Below are 22,876 nucleotides of genomic sequence, written 5' to 3'. Positions count from 1 at the left end.
GGAAGTTAAAAGCTGCAGTGATAATCCCTTAAGTATGACTTGGAAGAGTATAAAAGGTGCAGTGTATAAGCAATTGGATGAGGAAGGCTTTTATGTGGAAAGTCACTGAATGGGTGGCTGAGGACAGCGTGAGTGGGGAAAGAGAGGGGTGGACTTTTCTTCCTAAGGTGGTGAGAGAAGCGGGTATGACCAGGGCAGCTCAATTCCCTTTCATCATCCGATTGCTGCGTTGTCCCTGCCCCTTGTTTCACCTTGTTTCTCAGGGCCAACCAGCTCCTTCCTGCCATTTTGCTCTCAAAGGGGGATGGGGGGGCAATGCGATTTTTGGTAGGGACCCAGTTTCTCACTGAATGCCAACTCAGCCAGCTGGCACCGAACAGGCCAAGCCTTCTTCAGAGGGGGTTAGCAAAACCCAAATTAGCATGCTCCATTTTAAAAACTTGCTTTTATTTAAAGACTAATTCATGACAAACAGTGGCTCCCCCACTGAGGTCTGGTGCTCCGGGAGCTGGCACCCAACCAAACACATGCAACTAATTGCCACCCTTGGATGACACGCAACTCACAAGCTCCATTTTGAGGCAGGAGATTCACTAAGAATGTAACCCCGGAAGGCAGCAGACACAGAAAAGCTCCTTTCATAACCCTGTCCTAGGCTAACCATGGCAGCAAAGCGCCTGAAAAACACTTTTGTTTCCCTGTACCAAGGATTTATCTCCACTAATGGCTGCAAACATGGATAACTCAGAGGAAGGTGGCCAAGGGCACTGCGATCCCCCACCATGATTATTTGAAGGAGGGGCTCTGCCCTTCTCTTTGCTCAAGGAAATAGGAGAAGCTGCCCACTATCTCAAAGGTCTGCATCTTGCCCCATTTGCAAATCTATGGACATCCAGTACTTCCCCCCCTCATACTTTGGTTTAGATGCTCAGACCTCCTTTATATAAGCAAAAACTCTGGAGCCAGGATGAGTAGGTTCAAATCCCAGCTCCACCTTTTCCTAGTAACTGGCAAGTAATTTAACCCACCCATGCCTCAGTTTCCCCAACTATAAATTGGGATAACACTATACTAGCACATACCTTGTAGGGTTATTATGAGTGTGGATGTGTTAACATAATAATGTGTGAAAAACAGTGTGTAGCATATCATCATTCCTTTACGAAGGAAGCCCTCTGAGTCTGAGATAGCTCAGCCTTATGAAGGAAAATTTAACTTTGCATATTCTACATTTCAGTCAAAGTGCACATCTCCCCATAAACTTCCCAGGGTTACGCCTCTAAGCCTTTGCTCACTATTCCTTCCTCTCTCCCCCACTGCCCAACCCTGCATGACCAAACCCCATCTATCCTCCAAAGCCCTCCTTCAACTCCACCTCCACCAGGAGTCTTCCCTGCCATTCAGTTGCAATGAATCCCTTCAGTCTTGGCATGCCCATGGTATTTCCACAAACCGATGAAAGTATTTTATGTGTCTGTTATATTTCCTGTTCTAGACTGACAGCTCTTTCTGATCATAGTCTGTGAGTAACTGGCACATAGTAGGCACTCAATGAACATTTGGTGAATAAGTAGATGTCTGAGTAAAAAATTTGCTCTGCATAAATGAGTAGCTTTATACCATGGTTATGCTAGATACTACTTAATGAGAAGGGAAGCAGAATCATTTCCTAAGGACTTTCATGGTTGCTTTGGCCCAAATTGAGAGTGCCATTTAACTAGTCATTGACTTAGGCTCACAAATCAAAACCGCAGGAGGATTTGTCAATAACCATATTAGTCTTCTAGGACTGACATAACAAAATACCACAGAAGTGTACTTCTCAACAGTTCTAGGGGCTGAAAGTCCAAGATCAAGATGTCAGCACATTTGATTTCCCCTGAGGCCTCTCTCCTTGGCTTGCAGAAGCCCACCTTCTTGCTGTGCACATGATTTCCTCTCTCGGTGGCTGCATCTCTGGTGACTTTTCCTCTTTTGATAAGAACACCAGTCATATTGGATTAGGGCCTCACCCTTATGACCTCATTTAACCCTTATTACCTCTTTAAGGGCCCTCTCTCTAAATACAGTCACAGTGGAGGTTAGAGCTTCAACATACGAATTTTGGAGGGACAAAATTTAGTCCATAACAATAACATATACAAATACTCAAAACATGAGTATTCTGGAGGTTACTTAAGTCCTCGGGAGATGGCAGGTCAGGGAAAGCATGCATAATTCATTGCTCCTTGAGGTGAGTCTTAATTGCATTCAGGCCCTGATTATATTAGCAAAACATTCAGCCAGTGGAAGCAGATTTGGCACTCAAATACACACTGTCTTATTTAGATGAAAAACTCAACTCTCTTCAGAATTTGTGGGATTCAGTTGGGGGGCCCAGACACTCTTCCCTTAGAGACAGAAGAACATCAGCACCCCTGGCAACATCCACAATAACACTGGCTGCTTTTAAAGCCACATCTTCTCCCCAAAACATGTAGAAATTTCCAGCTAAACCCTTGCCCATTTTCTAGGATAAGGCTCACTTCACTCCTCCTAGGATACAATTTATCCGAATCCTATCTTTCTGAATACAGGCACAGAGCTTTACATAGCCCTGGAAATCCCAACCAGGTTCTCATGCTAGCATTCCTTTCTTAGGCATTTGCTCATTCTAATTGCTGTTACCAGCATATACAGTTACTACTAGATAGTTTGACTTTCTCACATTGTTTCAAATCACTAATTCCCAATAGGCAGATCCCTCACATCAATCCAAAAGTTAATGGCCTCCATGGTATTTGTTCATAGCCCTCTCCTAAGACACTTAATACTTTTTACCTGGTAGAATAATGATTTATAGACATATGTGTCTCTCTTGCCAGATTTTTGAACTTCTTAAGGTTAGAATTGTGTTGGATCCATTGTTTCTTCCCAACCAGTGTCTAGCCTGATATGGCACACAGCAGTCACAGTAGGAGTTCCCTGTAGTTCACACAGACTTTTTGGGAGTGTAATAGCAACTCTTAAGCAGCTAAGTATCAGAAGCAACACATCACAAAGTCATCCAGCTCCATTACGGGTAAAGTCAACACCTCAGACAGACCAAATACCTCTCTCCATTTTTAATTAAAGCTTCTAGTCAGTTGACCCAGAAACTCCCCACACCTCTACCATGACTTACCAGTTTGTGTAAAATAATAAAGAGGAAAATGAGAGGCTATTAGCTCCACTTCCATTCTCCAGTCAATCACCATTCTAAATTATTAATCAGTTGAAGTATTGCCAAGAAATATTCAGGCCCCTTTCCAAAAGTATAAAGTAGTCATTTTTCAAGTGAACAGTTAACCAGTTTATTCATCTAGAAGTCACAGAATTTATAGAAAAGCTGATTCTTTCCCTTTTTTTGTCTTTTTTTTCCCTATTGGACGCTGCAGGAGGCAAGAGAGATATAGATGAAACTCAAATATAGCTTCCTTTCCTTCACTCATTTATTGACTTGGCATTACAGAATCCAAGTTTATAAAAGGTGTTTTAAAATATTTCCTGACCATAAGCATCTGTAACACTGTCCCGGTAGTATGACGCTCCTGACTAATCATTGCTGGCAAGAACAAAGTGATCAATTGTCACCACCCTTTCTTCTCCATGATTGATTTGGTAAAGTACAGCCATAACTCATGATTTCATGGAGCTTATATTCTAGGGGAGGAGACAGTCAAAAAAGAAGGTAAACCAAAAAATAAATAAAACAGCAGTGCTAACTTTTACAAAAGAAACAAAAAGGGGCTAAGAAAAGGAGAAGATGTACCTTAAGTAAGATGTTAGTAGTGGGACTTGTAATCGATGGATCAGAAGAATTCTGAAACTGGGGACCTAGTAATCAAATCCAAGGTATGAAAGTGGCATGGAGAATTTTAAAAAGACGTTTAGTTCTAGTTACCAACTGACCTCAGAGACTCCAAATTTCCAGGGCATCTACTTCTCTTTTATTTTAGTCACGTGTTGTTTCACTACTATTATCACAATTTCTTAGGGGTAATTTTCTGAGCAAGAGATATAGTGTGCAATTAGCATTGTCAGTCTCATCGGATGCTCATTAACTATCCCAACTTTTATGTAAGTGATGTACGTTTAAAGGGAGTCCGGTATGTAGCTAAAAAAAATTTTTTTTCTTTTATCTCTTTTGGCTTTTTTTTTCCCCCTAGAGGGAAGGTGAGCAACAATATTTAGTTTCAACTATATCTTTAGAAGGTTGCTTAGGCATATTTTGATAGCCTTGTCAATGAGAGTGGAGTTCTGGACAATTAAATATCCTTTAATTTTTAAGTATATAGTCTGGGGTACATGACCTTCCTAGGTCCTAGGCACCTTTTCTTTGGGAGGCTCAATACAATATTATATATGATACATTACAATAACGAAGTATTCGATGAAAAATTTTTGAGAAGATTTTTGTATTTTTGCATTTGAAATTCTTTGGTTACATACAATTTGGTTTATTAAATTTTAAAATTGGCTAAAATTTCTCAACAATCATCATGCAATTCAGACATTCTTAAGAAGTGAGAAAAGCAAACTCATAAAATGTCTCTAAACATAGACTCTTTATAATTACTAAATTTAATAATTAATAGCAATAGCACAATGTTCTATTTTGTTGACATTATATTAAATATCTAATTGTCCTGACTCTGCAATTTCTACATACTTCAAATCCAAAATCATTTTCTTTTCCTTTTAGTTCTCAATATTCTTCTAAGCCCTTGAAAAATGCATTGGCCCCAGTCATTAGGCCCAGGTGTCTAAAGGTTAAAGAAACTACAAAGTATGTTTGCATCCCAGGGTCTCATAATAGTGGTGGTGATGCTGTGGCGGGTTATCCCCCCCAAAAACTAATGATGATCCCAGGTAGCCTAAATGAATGTACCAAAATCCCTTTTTAAAAAAAAAAAAAAAAAAAGCCTGCCCTGATTTTACTGTGACTTATGCACTTTCCTCTGAAGTTCCACTCAACTTCACTTATAAAGATCATCTTGCTTCTCTAGAAAATTCTCATACCTTAGGGCATAAGAATCACCTAGAGTTCTGGTTAAAAATGGAGACTCCTGGGTCCTATCTCCAAAGAATCTCATTTATAGATCTAAGTGGAGCTCAGAAATCAGAGTTTTTAACCTTCTGAAACCCTGAAGTGTTTATTGGTTGCTAAGCTGTTGGTTGATGCCTTGTGGTTGACGAAAAGAGCTGCTGAATCAGTTGAATTGAAATGCTGGAGGAGTCGAGTCAATTTAGGCCAGGCTCTGTCAACCCTGGCTCATATTAGAATAACCTGGAGAGCTTTTAAAAACAGTTACCCACCAAGGATTCTGATTTATTTGATCGGGGGTGGAGCTTGGGCACTGGTATTTTTTAGAGCTACCATGCAAACAAATCAAACAGCCTAATTATCATAGGCCATGATAGCCTAAGGGTATCAGGTCTCATAAGGGATTAACTCACCCACTGAGGTGATGCTAAGGCCTAAACCTCCTAAAATGAAAACACAGCAGCAGAGATTTAGCAAAACTAAAACCCATCCAGATCTCTTATTCCCAGTTTGTTTCAGCCTCAACACACCCAAGTTGGCCTTAGAGCTATAGCACAGAAAGGTGAGCCCTTTACTTTGGTTTTCATCTCCTGGCAGAATGATTTAGTAGCTCTATTATAAAAGCAACTCCATTATCATTACAGTGTTTGAATTTTAAACGAAACCAAAAAAGATGCAGAAGGAACAATCCTTTAATCAAAACTGTAAAATAGAACAATTTCTGGCTGCACTTAAAAGCAAACTCCAAAATATTAAGAGTAAACTCTCCAGCCCTTTGATTCCTGCCTCTTTCCTGTAAGAGCGACACTACACATTTTTTCAATTAAACAGTTTGACAACCTGAAGAAACTTACAGCGCATGATTTAATGAGCATATACTGTATGCATGGTAATCGGCAGGCTGACAGTTTGCTCATTTCAAACTGACAAGAGAGCACTACACATTAGTAAAAAGGTTTTGGGGGGGTCTCTTTTCATTAAGTAAGCTTTACGGTTAAAGAACATTCTAATTGTATTGGCAAAGCTGTCACTAGTGGTCCCAGGGTGACCTTACTCTCTGTCATTCTCCAAGTCCTCAAGTCTTGACCAAGAAATTATTTTTTAGAAAACAAAACACAAACACAAAATATAGACATTTTGATGCTCTCAGGGGTATGTGGAGCCTTCTGAGTCACGACTCCGTCTGTGATTTCACATAACACAAATTCTAACCCAGTGCGTGCTGGTTCTTCACAATGACAGCTTTATAAACTGGAATACTTCTTGGAAATAATACCAATACTGTTAAACTTTTCCATATTTTAGAAGCAGTGTAATGTAGTAGAAAAACCATGGGCTTTGGTAACGTAGAGATAGGGGTTCAAGTTTTGACTAAAACCTTTATACGTGGCCTTAGTCTAGTGACATCACTTCTCTGGGGCTCAGCTGCCTAACTTATGAAACACAGACAGCAACATCTACTTTGTATGGAGAAGACTGTAAAAATGCTTCACGGTTACTGACAACGTAGGGGCACTTAAATAAATAGTAACTAGATGACCCATAGAAGTTCAGACTCTGGAGTTTTAACTAAGTTAGCTACAGTCAGACTCCTTAGATTTCTACCATGAACCTTTATTGGAGTTATATAAAGACAACAGTAAACTAACATTTATGTACCAGTGTGGTCTCAATCATTCCTACCAAGATTCTGAAAGGTAGATGTTATTACCCCATTTTTATGAAATCTCAAATACAGAAAGGGATCTTCAAGATCACATGAGAAATTTCTGACATGTTTTAACATTTATGATCATAAGAATATGCAACTTCCTGTGTTTCCCTCTTTGCTCTGCCTGCCAGAAAACCCAAGAGTGAATTTATGTGCTTAGTATATATTCGCAACCCTGTTAGCAACAGTGACTGGTGGATTTCTTTTCTGATTTTCTGTGTATATTTTATTAATCTTATTTTAAATTGGTTATAAACCATCACAAATGAGGTACTATTTCTTAGCTAGCTAATAAAGAAGCTAGTAATAACTAGGATTTGTGTCACGTGATTCCAGGCTAGGGACCCTCACATATATTTGACATACAGATATGCACACTCTCCAACTATGCTTTTTTTCACTTGTGTTGAGCTTTGATTCCACAATTTTACGAAATGGTTGTTAGCCTAAAGTGATGAGTCACCTGTGTCTCTTGACGCAAAATTGAGATAGTCCTCAAAAAATTCTAGACTCGGGCTTCCCTGGTGGCGCAGTGGTTGAGAATCCACCTGCCGATGCAGGGGACATGGGTTCGTGCCCCGGTCCGGGAAGATCCCATATGCCGCGGAGAGGCTGGGCCCGTGAGCAGTGGCCACTGAGCCTGCGCGTCCGGAGCCTGCGCTCCGCAACGGGAGAGGCCACAACAGTGAGAGGCCCTGGTACCGCCAAAAAAAAAAAAAAAACAAATTCTAGACTCAAAACTACTTAAAGTAATCTCATTGGAATTTTATCAGGTATATACACTAATTTATAATTCTTATCTTAATGTAATAACCTATTTATTATTATCAAACACTAACTCTGGTAATACCTTTTGTCTTACAGTTTAATTTCTGTGATATTAATATAGGCACTCTAGACTTCTTATGCTATTTCCATGGTGAATCTTTTTCCACCAATTTACTTTAAACTTAACTGTATCTTTATATTTAAAGTTTATCTTTTAACAGAAAATAGTTGTTTTTCTTAATCCATCCTGATAAACTCTGATTTTTAATTAAAGTATTTAGTCCATTAACATTTAATATAATTAAATATGATTAGCATGATATGGTTGCATTTAGAGCTACAATTTCATTGTTTGGTTTCTGTTTGCCCCCTCTGTTTCTTGTTCTCTGTTTGTTCTTTCCTGCATTCTTTTGGGATCATTTTAAAGGTGTTTAGGATTCTACTTTAATTTATCTATTGGATTTTTAGTGATAGTTCTAAGCAGTAAAATATACATTCTTGACCTTTCACATTCTACTTAGAGTTCACTTCATACCACCTCATATAAAATCAAAAACCATGCAACTGTGTAAGTCCATTTACTATGCACCCCCCTCATTATTTATGCTATAATTGTCTTATGTATGACATCTACACACAGCACATTATAAGCACCACAAGGCAGTGTTATGATTTGGCTTTTAAAAGTTCTGTGTTTTTTAAAGACACTGAGATGAAAAAAATACTTTTATATTTACAATCTCTGACATTCTTCATTCCTTCCTGAAGATTTAAGATTCCATCTGGTGTTATCTCACTTCAGCCTGAATAACTTCCTTTAGCATTTCTTGTGATGTAGGTCTGCTGGCAATGAATTCTCTTAGTTTACTTTTATCTGAAAATGTCTTAAATTAGCCTTCATTCTCAAAGGATATTTTCACTATATATAGATTTCTGGGTTAACAAGGGTTTTTTTCCTCTCTTCAAAAATATCATTTTAGTTTTTCTAGACTCTGTAGTTTCTGATGAGAAGGTAGTACTAATTTAAAGCACTGTTTCCTGGAAGGTAACCTGCCATTTTTCTCTGGCTATTATCAAAATTTTCTCCTTATTGTTGGTGTCCAGCGATCTGAATACGATGTGCGCAGGCATAGTTTTCTTCAAATTTATCCTGTTTGAGGTTCAATGACTTTCTTGATCTGTAAATGTATGTTTCATCAAATTTAAAAACTTTTGGCCATTATTTCTTCAAATATTTTTCTGTCCCATTCTCTTTCTTCCTCTCCTTCTGAGACTCCAATTACTTGTATGTTACACATTTTTACTTATGTCACACAGGCCCCTGAGGCTCTTTTCATTTTTTTCTGTTCAGTTTTTTAAATCTTTTTTCTTTCTGTTCTTCAGAAAGAAAATTTCTACTGCTCTATCTTTAGGTTCACTGACACCCTCTTCTGTTACTTCCAATGGATGTAAGCTCACTCAGTGAATATTTATTTCAAATATTATATTTTTCAGCTCTGGAATTGCCATTTGGTTCTTTTCTGTAGTTTCTATTTACTATGTTTTTACTCATTATGAGGGTATCTTTCTGTCCTCACTGAGTATGGTTATAATAGCTGCTTTAAAATCTTGGCTGATTCCCACCTTTGGGTCATCTTGGAATTAGTCTCAGACGAATGCCTTTTCTCTTCAGAAGGGGTCGCATTTTCTTGGTTCTTCGTATGCTATGTAATTCGGGGTTGTATCATGGGAATGTATGAATGTGAATATTATGGAGTAAAGACTCTAAAATCTGTTAGGCTTCTTTGAAGAGCACTGATTTATTTGTTTTAGCAGGCAATTAATTTGGTTATACACAAACTGAAAACTATCTCTTGGGTGGCAGCTCAAATCTCAATTCAGTTCTTTCATCTTTAGCTGTGCTACTTTGTATCTGCTCCACGCGTTTGTGGTTCAGGGGTCAGTCAAAACTTTGGGTAGTATTTATACATTGAATTGGGAGACTCCCCTGTCTTCCTCTCTCCTTTCCAGAATTCTGGCTTCATTTTCCAGTGGCTGTGGTTGCCCTGAACCCTGTTCTTTGGGTCTTCAAGCCAAAAAGAATGTGTTTTTTCTACTGGAATTAGTCACCCCAAGTGACATTAATTAACCTCAACATGTCCTCAGTCAAAAAGCTGTAAAATGGGGAACTCACTCTGCACTGGCCCCTGCTTCCAAGTGTTGAATCTCAATTCCCTTTCAGAATCTACCTGCTTATTTTCACTCTCTAGGGCTTTCAGGTAATATTCCCCCATACTTTATAGTTGCTATCTGTGAAAATGCCAGGTTCAGTAGAGTTCACTTAGCCATACTAGAAATGGAAACAAGTAAAAACATATAGGAAATATTCCTTTGCATTTAGCAGTTTCTCTCCTCAAAATACTTAACCTCCATTCATTACTTCACCTAGTGATATTGGGTTTTGGTTTTAACTAGAAACATAAGCCACACTCAGAGTTTCCTTGATCATCCTGCCAAATACATGAGAAGACTTGGAATGAAAGTACAGCATAAAGTTAAATGATAAAATATAAAACATCAATCAGATCTGGGTGTTACACTGGCAGCATGTAATCTCAAAGCAATGAGGCTTGTACAGGATCATGACTACCAAAGATTATCTACATGGTACTTTGCCACGTTATTTATTTTACCTTACTTTTTTGGTCTCAGATATCTCTATATCTTGCCTCACTGAAAACTGCAATAGGTAATATGCTAAGAGAAACAGAATATTGAAAATGATATCCTTAAACACCAATACTGAATTTGTAAGTGCACATTTCCTGCTGATAATAGTTCTTACCATTTTTTGAGAGTTTCTGTACACCAGGTATCTTGCTAATCATTTTATAAAAATTGTCATTTAATCCTTTACAACCATTCTGTGAGGTAGTTCCTATAATTAGCCTCATATTATGGAGGAAGACACCACAGCTCAGAGAGGTTAAGTGAGTTAACTGAGATCACGCCGCAAATAGCAGAAATCTGAGTCAGTCTTTTTAAAGAAAAGAAACAGCAAAGTGTGGGACTTTGGAATCAACAAGCACATGCCTTTTACTGTGAAGAGAGAAAAGAGAAGTGTTTCTAAGCAAAGAGAAATAAGTGGAGATCTTAAAACTCAAAGTTATAGCCTATAATTCCTCCTTCCACTAATTATTAATATTAAAATGCCCCTCTTTCATATATATATATTTCATATTGACAGCTTTCATGTTTAAAAGAGCCTTGCTTCAGGGCTCAAAAACACTAAACAGAACCATAACACAAGGATCGAACGATTCCATGCAAAGCTCATAGTAAAGAAACACGTTAACACCAGGGTTCCATTTCAGCTCATTTCATTTACTGTCCTTAAACCTTCTGCATCTTCCAGAAAAACACTCTAGACGGGAAGGTAATTCACCAGAAAGAAATCAGGCACATTAAGAAGTGAAGATGCCTGACTCATCCCTCCATAATCTGCATTTGGTGAGTATTTCTAGAAAATATAGCAATGTGTCACAGTCCTACAAATGTAAGGGGCAGTCTTTTGCATAAATCCATGGGTTTCAAGCAACTGTGGAACAAGAGAGAATAGAAAACAGGGCCAAGAGTAAGTAAGCAGACAATGTAAAGTGGAAACAGGAGACCGGGTCTTGACTGAAAGCATACAAAATCTTTGTGTTCTGACACATGGGGCTATTCAATATTTGTATTTATTACACATGTTAAATTGTTTGTTGAGACCTCGGAATGGGAGATACTATGAGGGGAGTAAAGATGAGAAGGGGTGAGAGAAAAGGAGAGGGGTTTACACAAATGAGTTCTAGGGATGTATTAAATGAACACTGTCCACTGACACCATCAAAACTGGGGAAGTTTTGCCACATTAGCACATTCCCTTCCTTTATTGCTATTTTTTTTAATGTATATTAAACATCCAGTGAAACCATCCAAAGAAATACAAAGAAGAGTCATTATTTTGCCCTATCCTCAGGGCTTTTTATAAGATTTATTCTTCACTGTCCCAGCGAATGTCACTAGGATTTCCTCTGATCAAGAAGAATCCCTTGCTATTTCAGGAGATATGTTTCATATCAGTGTGTCCTCCTGCTACTACTAATGTCATTTCATCTCCACGATCATTCTCAAAACCATGCAAAGCATAACAACTTGTCTTTGCAACTGCTTAACCTTACTTTTTATACAAAAAAATTATTAAATATGTGTAACTGTCTGGTGGAAGGGAGAATAATATAATAGCATGTCAACCAGGTAATGGTAAAGTTACATTTCATGAAAGGGAAGTTAATGCTTTCTCCAGAAAGTGAAGTTATCAATCCTTTATTTAACTGACATAATATTTATACCCCAAGTTTTCAATGGCAGCTACAAATTGAAGTCAGGAGAGGGTAAATTCTCCAAGAAAACTGAGCCCTAAAATTTTACCATTTTAAGAGTTCTGTTTTATATGTACATAGAAATCTTACTACTATTATAAGGACACCCATAGTAGGTCAGTTATACCTAACTCTATGAAAAATTTTTAAATTAAGGAAACTCTACCTCTCTGAATACTGTTACCTCCTCAGAGCGCTCAACAGCAGGGTGCATGGAGTTCTACAGAGGGTCTTGGCAAGCAGGCAGTCCTGGGATACCTACACCATAAACGAGAAATTCAGATGATCATTTCCACAGTGATCTAGATGGCTTATAGTACAACTTCATTGGGGACATTCACCGTGAAAACTGAGCTAGCATGACAGTATTGGTACCATTAAAAGGGTAGAATAAAGGCACATGTGCAAATTCTAAGTATTGTCATTACTCTGCACAAGAGAGATCACGATTCAAGAGTGGCTTAAGTGACTCCTACAAGATCACATAAAGTAAGGAACAGAATGGTGCTTTGACATTCCATCTTCCCATTTCTAGTCCTGGGCTGTTCTGGCTGCATTATTATTTGCCCTTCCTCAGAGCCAGCCAGTCCTGGCACAGGGGTTTTCCATTTTGCATAAAGATGAGGCCAACCCAGAAGTCGGTAGGAAGAGTACTTCTCTGGTTTTGTGGCGGTCTGTACCGAAGCATCTGTCTGAAAGGTATTTTATGGGTCAATCTACTTCCTTTCCTTTGAAACCTTGGTGTCCATGAGAATCTGAGGGAAACTGACAGTGGAAGAAACAAGGGTTTTTGGTCCTACTGACCTGAGTTTGAATTCTAGTAACACATTTACCATCTCTGTGTCCTATATAGCTGCTGAACTTCACTGAGCCTCACTTTTCACTTCTGTCAAATGGGCATAATAATATATGAAGGGTATATCTATCGAGAGAGTAATTTTTTTTATTGTATTTATTTAATTTATTTATTTTTCGCTGTGTTGGGTCTTCATTGCTGCACGCTGGCTTTCTCTAGCTGTGGAGAGTGGGGGTTACTCTTCGTTGCAATGCACGGGCTTCTCCTTATGGTGGCTTCTCTTATTGTGGAGCACGGGCTCTAGGGCGCCCGGGCTTCAGTAGATGTGGCGGAAAAAAATAGCATAATACTCTAGCTTACTTCTGGCCGAATCATTAATTGGTATCATCCTGGTGAGCAATTTTGTTATATTTATCAAAAGTAATACTACATATATCCTACAGCTTACTGATTCTCATTGCAGGGTATACTGGGCTCAGGCAACATGGACACAAGGAGACATATACTAAAAAGATTATTGCAGTGTTTTTTTTGTTTTTGTATAGCAAAACTTGGAAATGACCTAAAAGTTCCATTGGAAAGCGAATAGGCAAATAAAATGTGCTATATTTATAGGATGGAATATTATGCAGCTGTTAAAATCAACTGATTTTATAGGCATCAATATAGATAAATTTCATAAATACTGTTACATTAAAAAAGAAACAAGAAGGAAAGATTTAAACATAAAATATTTAAACAAAATAGTATATATTGGTTGTTGGTATATATATGCATCTACATAAAAATATAAACGATAGACTAGTTAAATATTACATCCTAAATTTATGGTAGGGAATTTTCAGCAGGAGGTACAGACAGCTGAGAGACTGAAGGGTGGAAGGAAAACAGGATATGGTAGTTAAAAGAGAATTTAGTTTCATCAATAATTTCTTTAAAAAGAAACAAACACACAAACCAGAAGTAAAACTGACTAGACATAAACAGATGCTCCTTTTTAGACAGTAGAAATACAGATGCTTATTATACTACCTTTTGTGCTTGTCTGTATCTTTAAATTTTTCTCAAAATAAAGGAAGTCAGAAAAAAGGGAGGGAGGAAAGAAGGGAGGGAGAGAGGGAGGGAGGGAGGAAAGGAGGAAGTAAGTTAGCTCATCATCAGTTCCGGTGTGCACTTAAACTGGTCACAGATGGTTGGTTTCTTTAAGGATGGATCTCAAAACTGTTTTCATAATCAGTGAGAAGGATAGCGATTCCTCCCAGGTTGGCTCAGCTCGGAGGACTGAATTTAAGTTCAGCCAGCAGAGGGAACCATCTGTCATCTGGAAAGACACTCAGCCCTCATCCAGGAGAACCCGTTCAGCACACACCAGTGCCTCTGGAACCACGGGGAAGAGGGAACATGAATTTACAGACAAAGTAAACTGAGAGCACACCATGGACATCTTTTCAACCTTTCTAAAAGGTTCATTGTAATATTACAGAATCAAGGGAACAATACGCTTGATCATTTCTTCAGGTGACTTAACAATTTTGCTTTTCCCGTTTCTCTCCTTGAAGCAAGTTTGCCATTAACCTTATATGTTCTAGGGCTTGAGATTAGATTCTCCCCCCTCCAAAAGAGAATTTTTGCTTTAAAATAAAAGTTAGCTTTAAGATAATTCATTTTTGCCAGTAATACCAAAAGACGCTTGTTGAGGCAAGGAGGTCATTCTTTAAGGAGGCTAGAATTGTAAAGAATGTTCTGTCTCTTCCTGGAGGGAGAATCTGTGGAGGAAAAAGGTTTGCAGAAAAGTTCAGTAATCATGAAGTAAAGGCCCCAAAAGACTTCCTCCTGGGCCAATACTGTGTTTAAAAATGCCTTATCTGTACACTTCCTTGAGAGACCTTAAGGCCTTGAAGAAGCAGTTAGTCAAACCCTTAAAGGAAAATCTGGCAATGCCCCTATCTTTACGTAATGCAGCCAGGAGGCAAAGGGCACCAATTCAAGGCCCGATATGCCTCAATTGCTTCGCCCCCATCATAGCCCTGATATTTAAATTTCATCCTTTTATGTGTGTCATCCTACAGATGGGATTTGGGTTGGTTTCTAACAATAAAACAAACAAACAAGGTAGAAAGGGAATGTTATGAATAAGTTACCAATGTAAATGTGCTATTTTGTGCCTTTGAATTTGGGTGATGATAAACATGATTCTGCACATGGAAATTAGACTTTTCAGAACTACCACACAGAATCATTTAATTTGTCTGAGTAAGTACTTACAATAACGTGGCTGCTCTGCACTGCAAAAAACATTGGATTTTCAAAGGAACAAATGAAATATGTGATAACTCTTCATAAATGGAACCGCAGCAAAGGACATTCAGTAGCAGATCCTTTTGAGATACTAAAACAAAAGAAGTTGGATTTAACATGAGACCTGAAGGATGAGAAGGAGGTAAAGAAGGGCTAGAGGATGGCCTTCTGGGGAGAGAGAATACAACATTCAAAGGCAGAGTATATAGTGTCTTCATTGTTATTGAAAGTCGGTGCAAATTGTCCATTGAATGGACCATTTTAATTGAACAACTATGTATCCAATACCTACTATGCACCAGGCACTGGGACATAACAGTAAGCAAGACAGATATGAATCCATGCCCTCAATCTTTCCTCCCGATACTTATTCCTGTTTGAAAACTGCACTAAACTCAACATTCGCTTTGTAAACCAGTAAATTCTACCTTCAGTTTTGATCCCAAAGAGAGTCTACCAGCATGGAAAAGCTGTAATGCTTTCTCTGGTCAGACAAAGAAGGCTACATAAGCTAGTAATTCCCTTTCTGCCTTAGGGATTAGGAAACCTACAACCAAATTTAGTTCTCTCATTCCATGAACCTACCAACTTATACTAATAAAGATGGTCACATTTCTGTCTTATGGTTGTTTTAGTACTTGCACACTACCTTTGATTTAGTAAACAGCCTCAAATTCTTTGGGAAGTTGGTAAAAGAGGGGGAGGAAGGGAAAGTAAAAGAGGAACATAAGGGAGTTTCTTGAGGTCCAAAGGGCCTTTTGCAGTTTTCACAGCACCTTACACAGATGCTGAATGGAAAGCACTTAATAACTTTGCATTGATGAATGGATCAATGACGAATACAAAGCTTTCCTGGCTCAACTTGGGTTCCGTTATGGGGGATGGGAGGAAGTGAAACTTCTCTCTAATCTCCAGTTTGAAAGGGATAGCTCAAAACAGTAGCTGAAAAGTTTAGCATGATTATCACTGTGAAGCAGCTCAATAACCAAACAGAAGAGCCATGGTGACCACAAGAAGAGAGGGGTAAGAGAATTTTAAGGTATCCTTAGAGATTTATTTCAGGCAATGAGGTCCTTGTAATATAGAACATTATTCTCTCTTACTCTAGTGCTAGTCAAAACAAGATAAATGTCATAGTTTAAACTGATGTCTAAGTAACAGGGAAAAATGTTAAGGTTCTTTATGACAAAATGGAAATATATTTGCAATTCTATTTCCTGATGTTCTCTCACTTATGTTGGGGAAAAAAACTGTTAGTCCTTTTGCTTTAAAACTCCCCATTGGGAAAATTAAACTATAATCTACCTGGTTAACTCCAGGAAGAGGAGGAATAAATTTAAAAGAAGTTTAGAAGACACCCACTTTATCAATATCAGAGCACTGTGGAGTTCAGTCTTTTTCATAGCTAAATCCATCCCATTCACACAAGAAAACAACAAATGTTGCATTCAAGGAGGTATTAAAACATCTCATCCCTGTTGTTAGCTCAACATATTAATGAGACTTTCTGAATTAATCTCTGATCACGAACTGTCTGTTGACGTGATATAACTGCAGTAAATAGTGTACAGCTTGCTTCAAGCAGCTAGCTAAGACCAGTTTCACGATGCTTCAGTTCTTTGACAGGTAGAAAATTAAATCATTTCTGTATTCACCTAAGATTAAATCATTTCTGTATTCTCCTAAGACTGAATCATTTCTATATTCCTCAGAAACTCTTCAATACTAACAAGTACATCACTTCCCCAACTAGTTGATAAACTGAAAAGAAAATATTATTATGGGATGGTACTTGAGGAAATAGTTAAAAGGGGAAACTCAGAAAACAAGATTGTGAAGATGTATGATGAGGAGATTCTCAAAACGGCAAGGTGAGGGAAGGAAGGAGTTGTAGCTGAATAATGTATGTTTTTAAAAGGCAAGCTATTCCTTAAAGCAATTACCAAAACATGAGAGTTCCTTTCATGGTTCTCAACCTTATACTCTGAAAGGGAACTTCTTATAATGCAAGACTAAGAGAGCCAATTACTTCAGCACCAAGCTACATCCTAAATCTCTGGACTTGGCAGTTCAAAAAAACTCTTGGAAAGTGTTCTTATAAAATCTTCACTAACAGCTCTGACTTTATAAATGTAGATTCTAAAAGCATGAATGAAAACTAACCAATTAGATAGCAAAGTAGAGAAGAGAGAGCACTGAATAAAAGACCTACCAGAGTTTCAGTTATACCTCCACGACGAACTAGCTCTGAGACTTAGATCATATTTATAATAAAAATCATAAACATGAAAAATTAATAATCACACAGCACATAGTGTGCCAAGAGCTTCCCATACATTAGCTAATGTAATCCTTATTACAACCTGAGAAACTTTCATGGAGTTGAGTAGCTTGTCCAAGACCACCCAGCTGCTTTTGAGTGGTGGGATCAGGATTCGAACGTAAGCCTCTCCAACCCCAGAGCCCAGCCTTTAACGATCCATTCTGCAGACAAGTTCAGTAACCGCCTAAGATGATATAAAAGGCTTCTATCAGCAATGAGGTACTAAAATTTATGAGGCAAGATAGGAAAATGGAAAAAGCTCTGGTTTTGAAGTAACTTGTGGCCCAGGAGATCAGCTTCTTCTCTAAGCCTTGGATTCTCAGATAACACTACTTACTTTACAGGCTGTCCTAAGGATTAGAGACAATACTAGAGCTACTAGCCCACAGAAATAATAATGATAGCTAACATTAACACAATGTTTACTATGTGTCAGGGACTAAGTCTTTTTCACACAGTAAATCATTCAGTCACAATGACTTAAAGAATACTATTATTTTTATTCCTGTTTTACAGATGCGGAAACAGAGGCAAAGACAGTTACCAGACCTAAACCACAGTTACTAAACTGCAGATCTGGGATTCCAATCCAGACAGAATGACTCACTCAACGAATCATACATATTGCATATTGGACACATACTGATACGTGAAGGACCTCTGCTGTTTCCCCAAATCTGTGTTAATCTCACCCAGAGTTCAAGATAAATTCAGGAGAAGAGAACAATCCATATGGACATCCAGATGGTCTGCCTATTTCTGGAAGTCAGCCAATTATACTTAAAAAAGAAAACACAACAAAACAAAAAAACCCCTTGACTTCAATAGGAACTAGATAGAGAGAGACACATCACATATATCATAGATATGTATACACATATATGGCTAAGCTTTTCTTTGTTCTGTTTCCTGGCTGATTGCTCCCTTCATGTTGATATCCCGTTGCTTTCGTTTCACTTATAAAACCACCAAAGCTCCATAAAAGTTACTTTTCTGCTTTCAACATGGGAGAAATTCAGTCTCTTACTCTTCTAAAACATTATTTTAATAACATATTTTATTTAACCTAGTATATAAAAATATTATTTCAACATGTAATAAAAATTAACGAGATATTTTACACGTTTTATATGAAGTACAATATTCAAAAATCTTAATAGGTTTTACACTTACAGCCCATCTCAAGTCAGACAAGCTATGTTTCAACGCTCAGGAGCCACATGTTGCTAGTGGCTACCATGGTGGACAACACAGGCCTCGAGTGACTGGCTTCCTGGCTGGTATTTCTAGGTCTCTTTTCTTGGGCTGGTCAAAGTCCCCAGAAAAGTGTCTTTCAATCTCGTGCCTAGCTGCCATTTTTCTGGGATTTAAGTGTGGGAAAGAGTGGAAGCCCCATTATGCAGACTTTCACTTAATCCCCCTGTTTTCATCGCCATAGCTCTGTCCTCAGCTATGCCCAGTGACCCCAGTCACAGATCCTGTGCTTCACACCCCCTCCAGCCTTCCTTCTGGGTGGTGGAGGCAGGGTGAGAGGGACAGCTCCCAGGCTATGCAGGTTAGGCAACGACTCTGGGGATCTAATATTATTTACTGTTTTTTCAACATTCTTTTCGTATTCCTTCACTCCCACTTTCATAGATTTATAATGCCACTAAATCCTTAGATTTCACATTTTTTTCCTTCTAAATTAGTCTCTGGCCTTTTAAGGCAGCTTTTACAATTACACTGTTATCTTCCCAATTCTTTTTGTTCACGTGTCCCCCCCTTTTTAATTAAACTTCTTATTTTGAGATAATGTTGTTAGAAAAAAATACAGAGAGATTCCATGTACCCTTTACCCAATTTCTCCCAATGGTAACATCTTAGAAGTCTATAGTACAATAGCACAAGCAGAATACTGACTTTGATACACTCAAGATACAGAATATTTTCATCACCATAGAGATCCGCCTACCGCCCTTCTATAGCCACACCCATCGCCCTCCCACCTCACACTGCCTTAACCCTTGACAACCACAAATCTGTTCTTCATTTATATAATTATGTCACTTTAAGAATGCTATATAGGGCTTTCCTGGTGGTGCAGTGGTTAAGAATCTGCCTGCCAATGCAGCGGACACGGGTTTGAGGACCGGTCCGGGAAGATCCCACATGCCACGGAGCAACGAAGCCCATGTGCCACAACTACTGAGCCTGCGCTCTGGAGCCCGTGAGCCACAACTACTGAGCCCACGTGTCACAATTACTGAAACCTGTGTGCCCTAGAGCCCATGCTCCGCAACAAGAGACGCCACCACAATGAGAAGCCCGCACACCGCAACGAAGAGCAGCCTCCGCTCGCCACAACTAGAGAAACTCCACATGCAGCAGTGAAGACCCAACACAGCCAAAAATAAATTTAAAAAAAAAAGGAAGAAAAAAAAAGAATGCTATATAAATGGAATCATACAGTATGTAATCTTTGGGAATTGCCTTTTTTCTCCCATAGCCTAAATCTCTGAAGGTTCAGTCAAGTAGTTAGTTCCACACATCAATAGCTCATTGCTGAGTAGTGCGCTGTGATTTGGATATACTACTGTTTCTTTAACCATTCACCCAGTACAGGTCATCTGTGTTGCTTCCAGTTTTTGGCTACTACAAATAAATCTACTATGAACATTCATGCACAGGTTTTATGAGAACATAAATTTTCATTCCCTCAGGATAAATGCCCAGGAGTACAGTAAGTGAATGTTTAGTTTTATAAGAAACTGCCAAACTATTTTCCAGAGTACCAGTACCATTTCACATTCCCACCAGCAATATATGAGTAATCCATTTTCTCTGCATCCTCATTAGCATTTGGTGTTATCACTATTTTTTTTTAAGCCAGTCCAATAGGTATATGGTGACATATCTCTGTGGTTTTAATTTACATTTCCCTGACAGCTAATAATATTGAACATATTTTGATGCACTTACTTGCCATCTATAAAACCTCTTCGGTGAAATATCTCTTCATGACTTTTGTCTGTTTTCTAATTGGACTGCTTGGGATTTTTTTTAACATTGTTTGAGAGGTCTATATATATTCTAGATACTAGTCCTTTGTCAGATTTATGGTTTGTAAATATTTTCTCCCAGTCTGTATCTGTCTTTTCATCCCCTTATCACGGTCTTTTAAAGAGCAAAAGTTTTAATTCTGATGATGTCTAATATATGATTTTTTTTCCTTTTATGAATTGTGTTTCAATGTCAAGTCTGAGAACTTTTTGCCTAGCCCTGGATCCCAAAGATTTTTTCTCTTATGTTTTCTTCTAAAAGTTTTATAGTTTCATGTCTTACATTTAAGTCCATTATACATTTTGAGGTAACTTTTACATAAGGTATAAGACTTAATTTTAGGTTCATTTTTTGCTGATTACTCCAGGATCATTTTTGAAAAGGCTCTTTTTTTTTTCCCATTGAGGGATTTGTACATTTGTCAAAAATTAGTTGGGAATATTCATTGAGTCTATTTTTTGGCTTCTCTATTCTGATCCACTGACATACATGTCTATCACTTCATGAACAGCCACATAGTAACTGTAAAATAAGCCTTAAAATTGGGTAGACTGATTCTTCCCACTTTATTCTTCTTTTCAATATTATTTTAGCTATTCTAGTTCCTTTGCCTTCATATAAATTTTAGAATAGTCTTGTCCATATAAAAAGTCATACTGGGATTTTGGTAAGAGCTGCATTAAATGTGCATATCAGTTTGGGGAGAATTGGTATCTTTACTATGCTGAAACTTCCAAATCATGAACATGGTATGTCTTTCCATTTGTTTAGATTTTCTTTGATTTCAGTCATCGGCATTATGTCACAGTGAGCATATAAGTTCTGTGAATGATTTATTAGATTTATACCTAAGTATTTCATAACTTTGAGCTACTGTAAATTGCATTTTTAATTACAGTGTCCACATGTTCATTGCTAGTATGCAGAAATACAATTGATTTTTAAAAATTGTCTTGTATCCTACAACCTTGTGGAACTCACTTACTTTTAAGAGGTTTTTTTTTTTTTGATCACTTAAGGATTTTCTAAGTAGAAAATCATGTCATTAGCAATAGTGACAGTTTTCTTTCTTCCTTTCTATCTGTATGCCTTTTATTTCTTTTTATTGCCTTATTGCATTGACTAGAGCTTCCTGCACTATGTTGAATAGGAGTAGCAAGAATAGGCATCCTTACCTTACTTCCTACACTTAGGCGGGAAGCATTGTTTTTCATCATTTGGTATAAATGTCAGATGAGGGTAATAAAAAAGAGGCTCTTCATCAAGTTGATGAAGTTCCCCTTATTCTTATTTTTTGACAGCTTTTATCATAAATCAGTGTTGAATTTTGTCAAATACTTTTTCTGCATCAATTGATAAAATCATGTGATTTTTTTTTCCTCTTTAGTCTGTTATTATGGTGCATTACATTGATTGACTTTTAAATTTTGATCCAGTCTTGCATTCCTGGAATAGACCCCATTTGGTTACAGTGTATAACTCTTTCTTTTCCCCCTGAATTCTACTTGCTAATATTTTGTTAAGGACTTTTGCGTCTATATTGATGAAGTTATTGGTATACCATAGTTTTCTTTTTTTGTATTGTTTGTGTCTGGCTTTGGTATCTGGGTAATACTAGTTTCATAAAAATGAATTGGGCAGTGGAAGTGTTCTTTTCTATTTCCTGGAAGAGTCTGTATAAAACTGGTGCTTATTTCTCATTAAATATTGGGTAGAATTCTCCAGTAAAATCATCTGGGCCTGGAAATTTCCTTTTGGGGAATTTTAAAATTATGAGTTCAATTTCCTCAATAGTTATAATAGGGCTATTCAAAAGATCTCTTTCAAATTTGGTGAATTGTGGCAGTTTGTTCTTCAAGGAAAATGGATCTTTTTTCTAAGTTGTCAAATTTATGTGTATAAAGTTTTTCATAGCATTCCTTTATTATCCTTTTGATATCTGCAGGATCTATAGTACTATCCCGTTTCATTCCTGATATTGTTAATTTGTGTCTTTAGTCTTTTTTTCTTTATCAGTCTTCCTAGATGTTTGTCAATTTTTTTAACTTTTTCAAAGAACCAGCTACTTCTGCCTTCTTTTAATTAATGCTTGTATGGTACATCTCTTTCCATCATTTTACCTTCAGTCTGCCTCTACTATTATATTCAAAGTGAGTTTCTTATAGACAGTGTCTAGTTAGGTCATGCTTTTTAAACAATTCTTTCACTCTTTACATGGTATATTTAGACCATTTAGCTTTAATGTAATTATTGGTATTTAGGACTTAAACTACCACTTTATTTTTGTTTGTTTTCTGTTTATTCTCCCTGGTTTGTATTTTTGTTTTCTTTTTTCTGCCTTCTTGTAGGCTCTTTGAACTTTTGAATTCTACTTCGATTTATCTAAAGTTTTTTGTGTGCATCTCCTTGTAAAACTTCTTTAGTGGCTGCTCTAGGTACTGCATTATATATTCATAACTTATCACCACCTACT

General features: G+C 37.6%; 1 protein-coding gene across 23 annotated transcripts in view; it reads right to left on the bottom strand.

The window, feature by feature from the left end:
- FHIT (fragile histidine triad diadenosine triphosphatase) overlaps window positions 1–22,876 on the bottom strand; it is a 1,537,641-nt gene that overhangs the window by 1,079,846 nt on the left and 434,919 nt on the right. For 16 of the 23 annotated variants that reach the window (XR_003676743.2, XM_028478555.1, XM_055080195.1 and 13 more), the window contains one exon: window positions 12,111–12,202. The exons of 4 other annotated variants lie outside the window; for them this stretch is intronic. Coding sequence is in view for 14 of the 19 variants with exons in the window: in XM_028478555.1 (XP_028334356.1) it covers window positions 12,111–12,158 (48 nt within the window). In the remaining 5 variants the exon portion in view is untranslated. The remainder of the gene's footprint in view (window positions 1–12,110; window positions 12,203–22,876) is intronic. 3 more of the 23 variants (XM_028478563.2, XM_028478566.2, XM_055080200.1) reach the window with 1 other exon arrangement.

The sequence above is a fragment of the Physeter macrocephalus genome, chromosome 18 (assembly GCF_002837175.3).
Source record: "Physeter macrocephalus isolate SW-GA chromosome 18, ASM283717v5, whole genome shotgun sequence".
NCBI classification, from domain to species: domain Eukaryota; kingdom Metazoa; phylum Chordata; class Mammalia; order Artiodactyla; family Physeteridae; genus Physeter; species Physeter macrocephalus.
The sequence above is the reverse complement of the archived record's forward strand: the minus strand, read 5'-3'. Positions and strand labels throughout refer to the sequence as shown.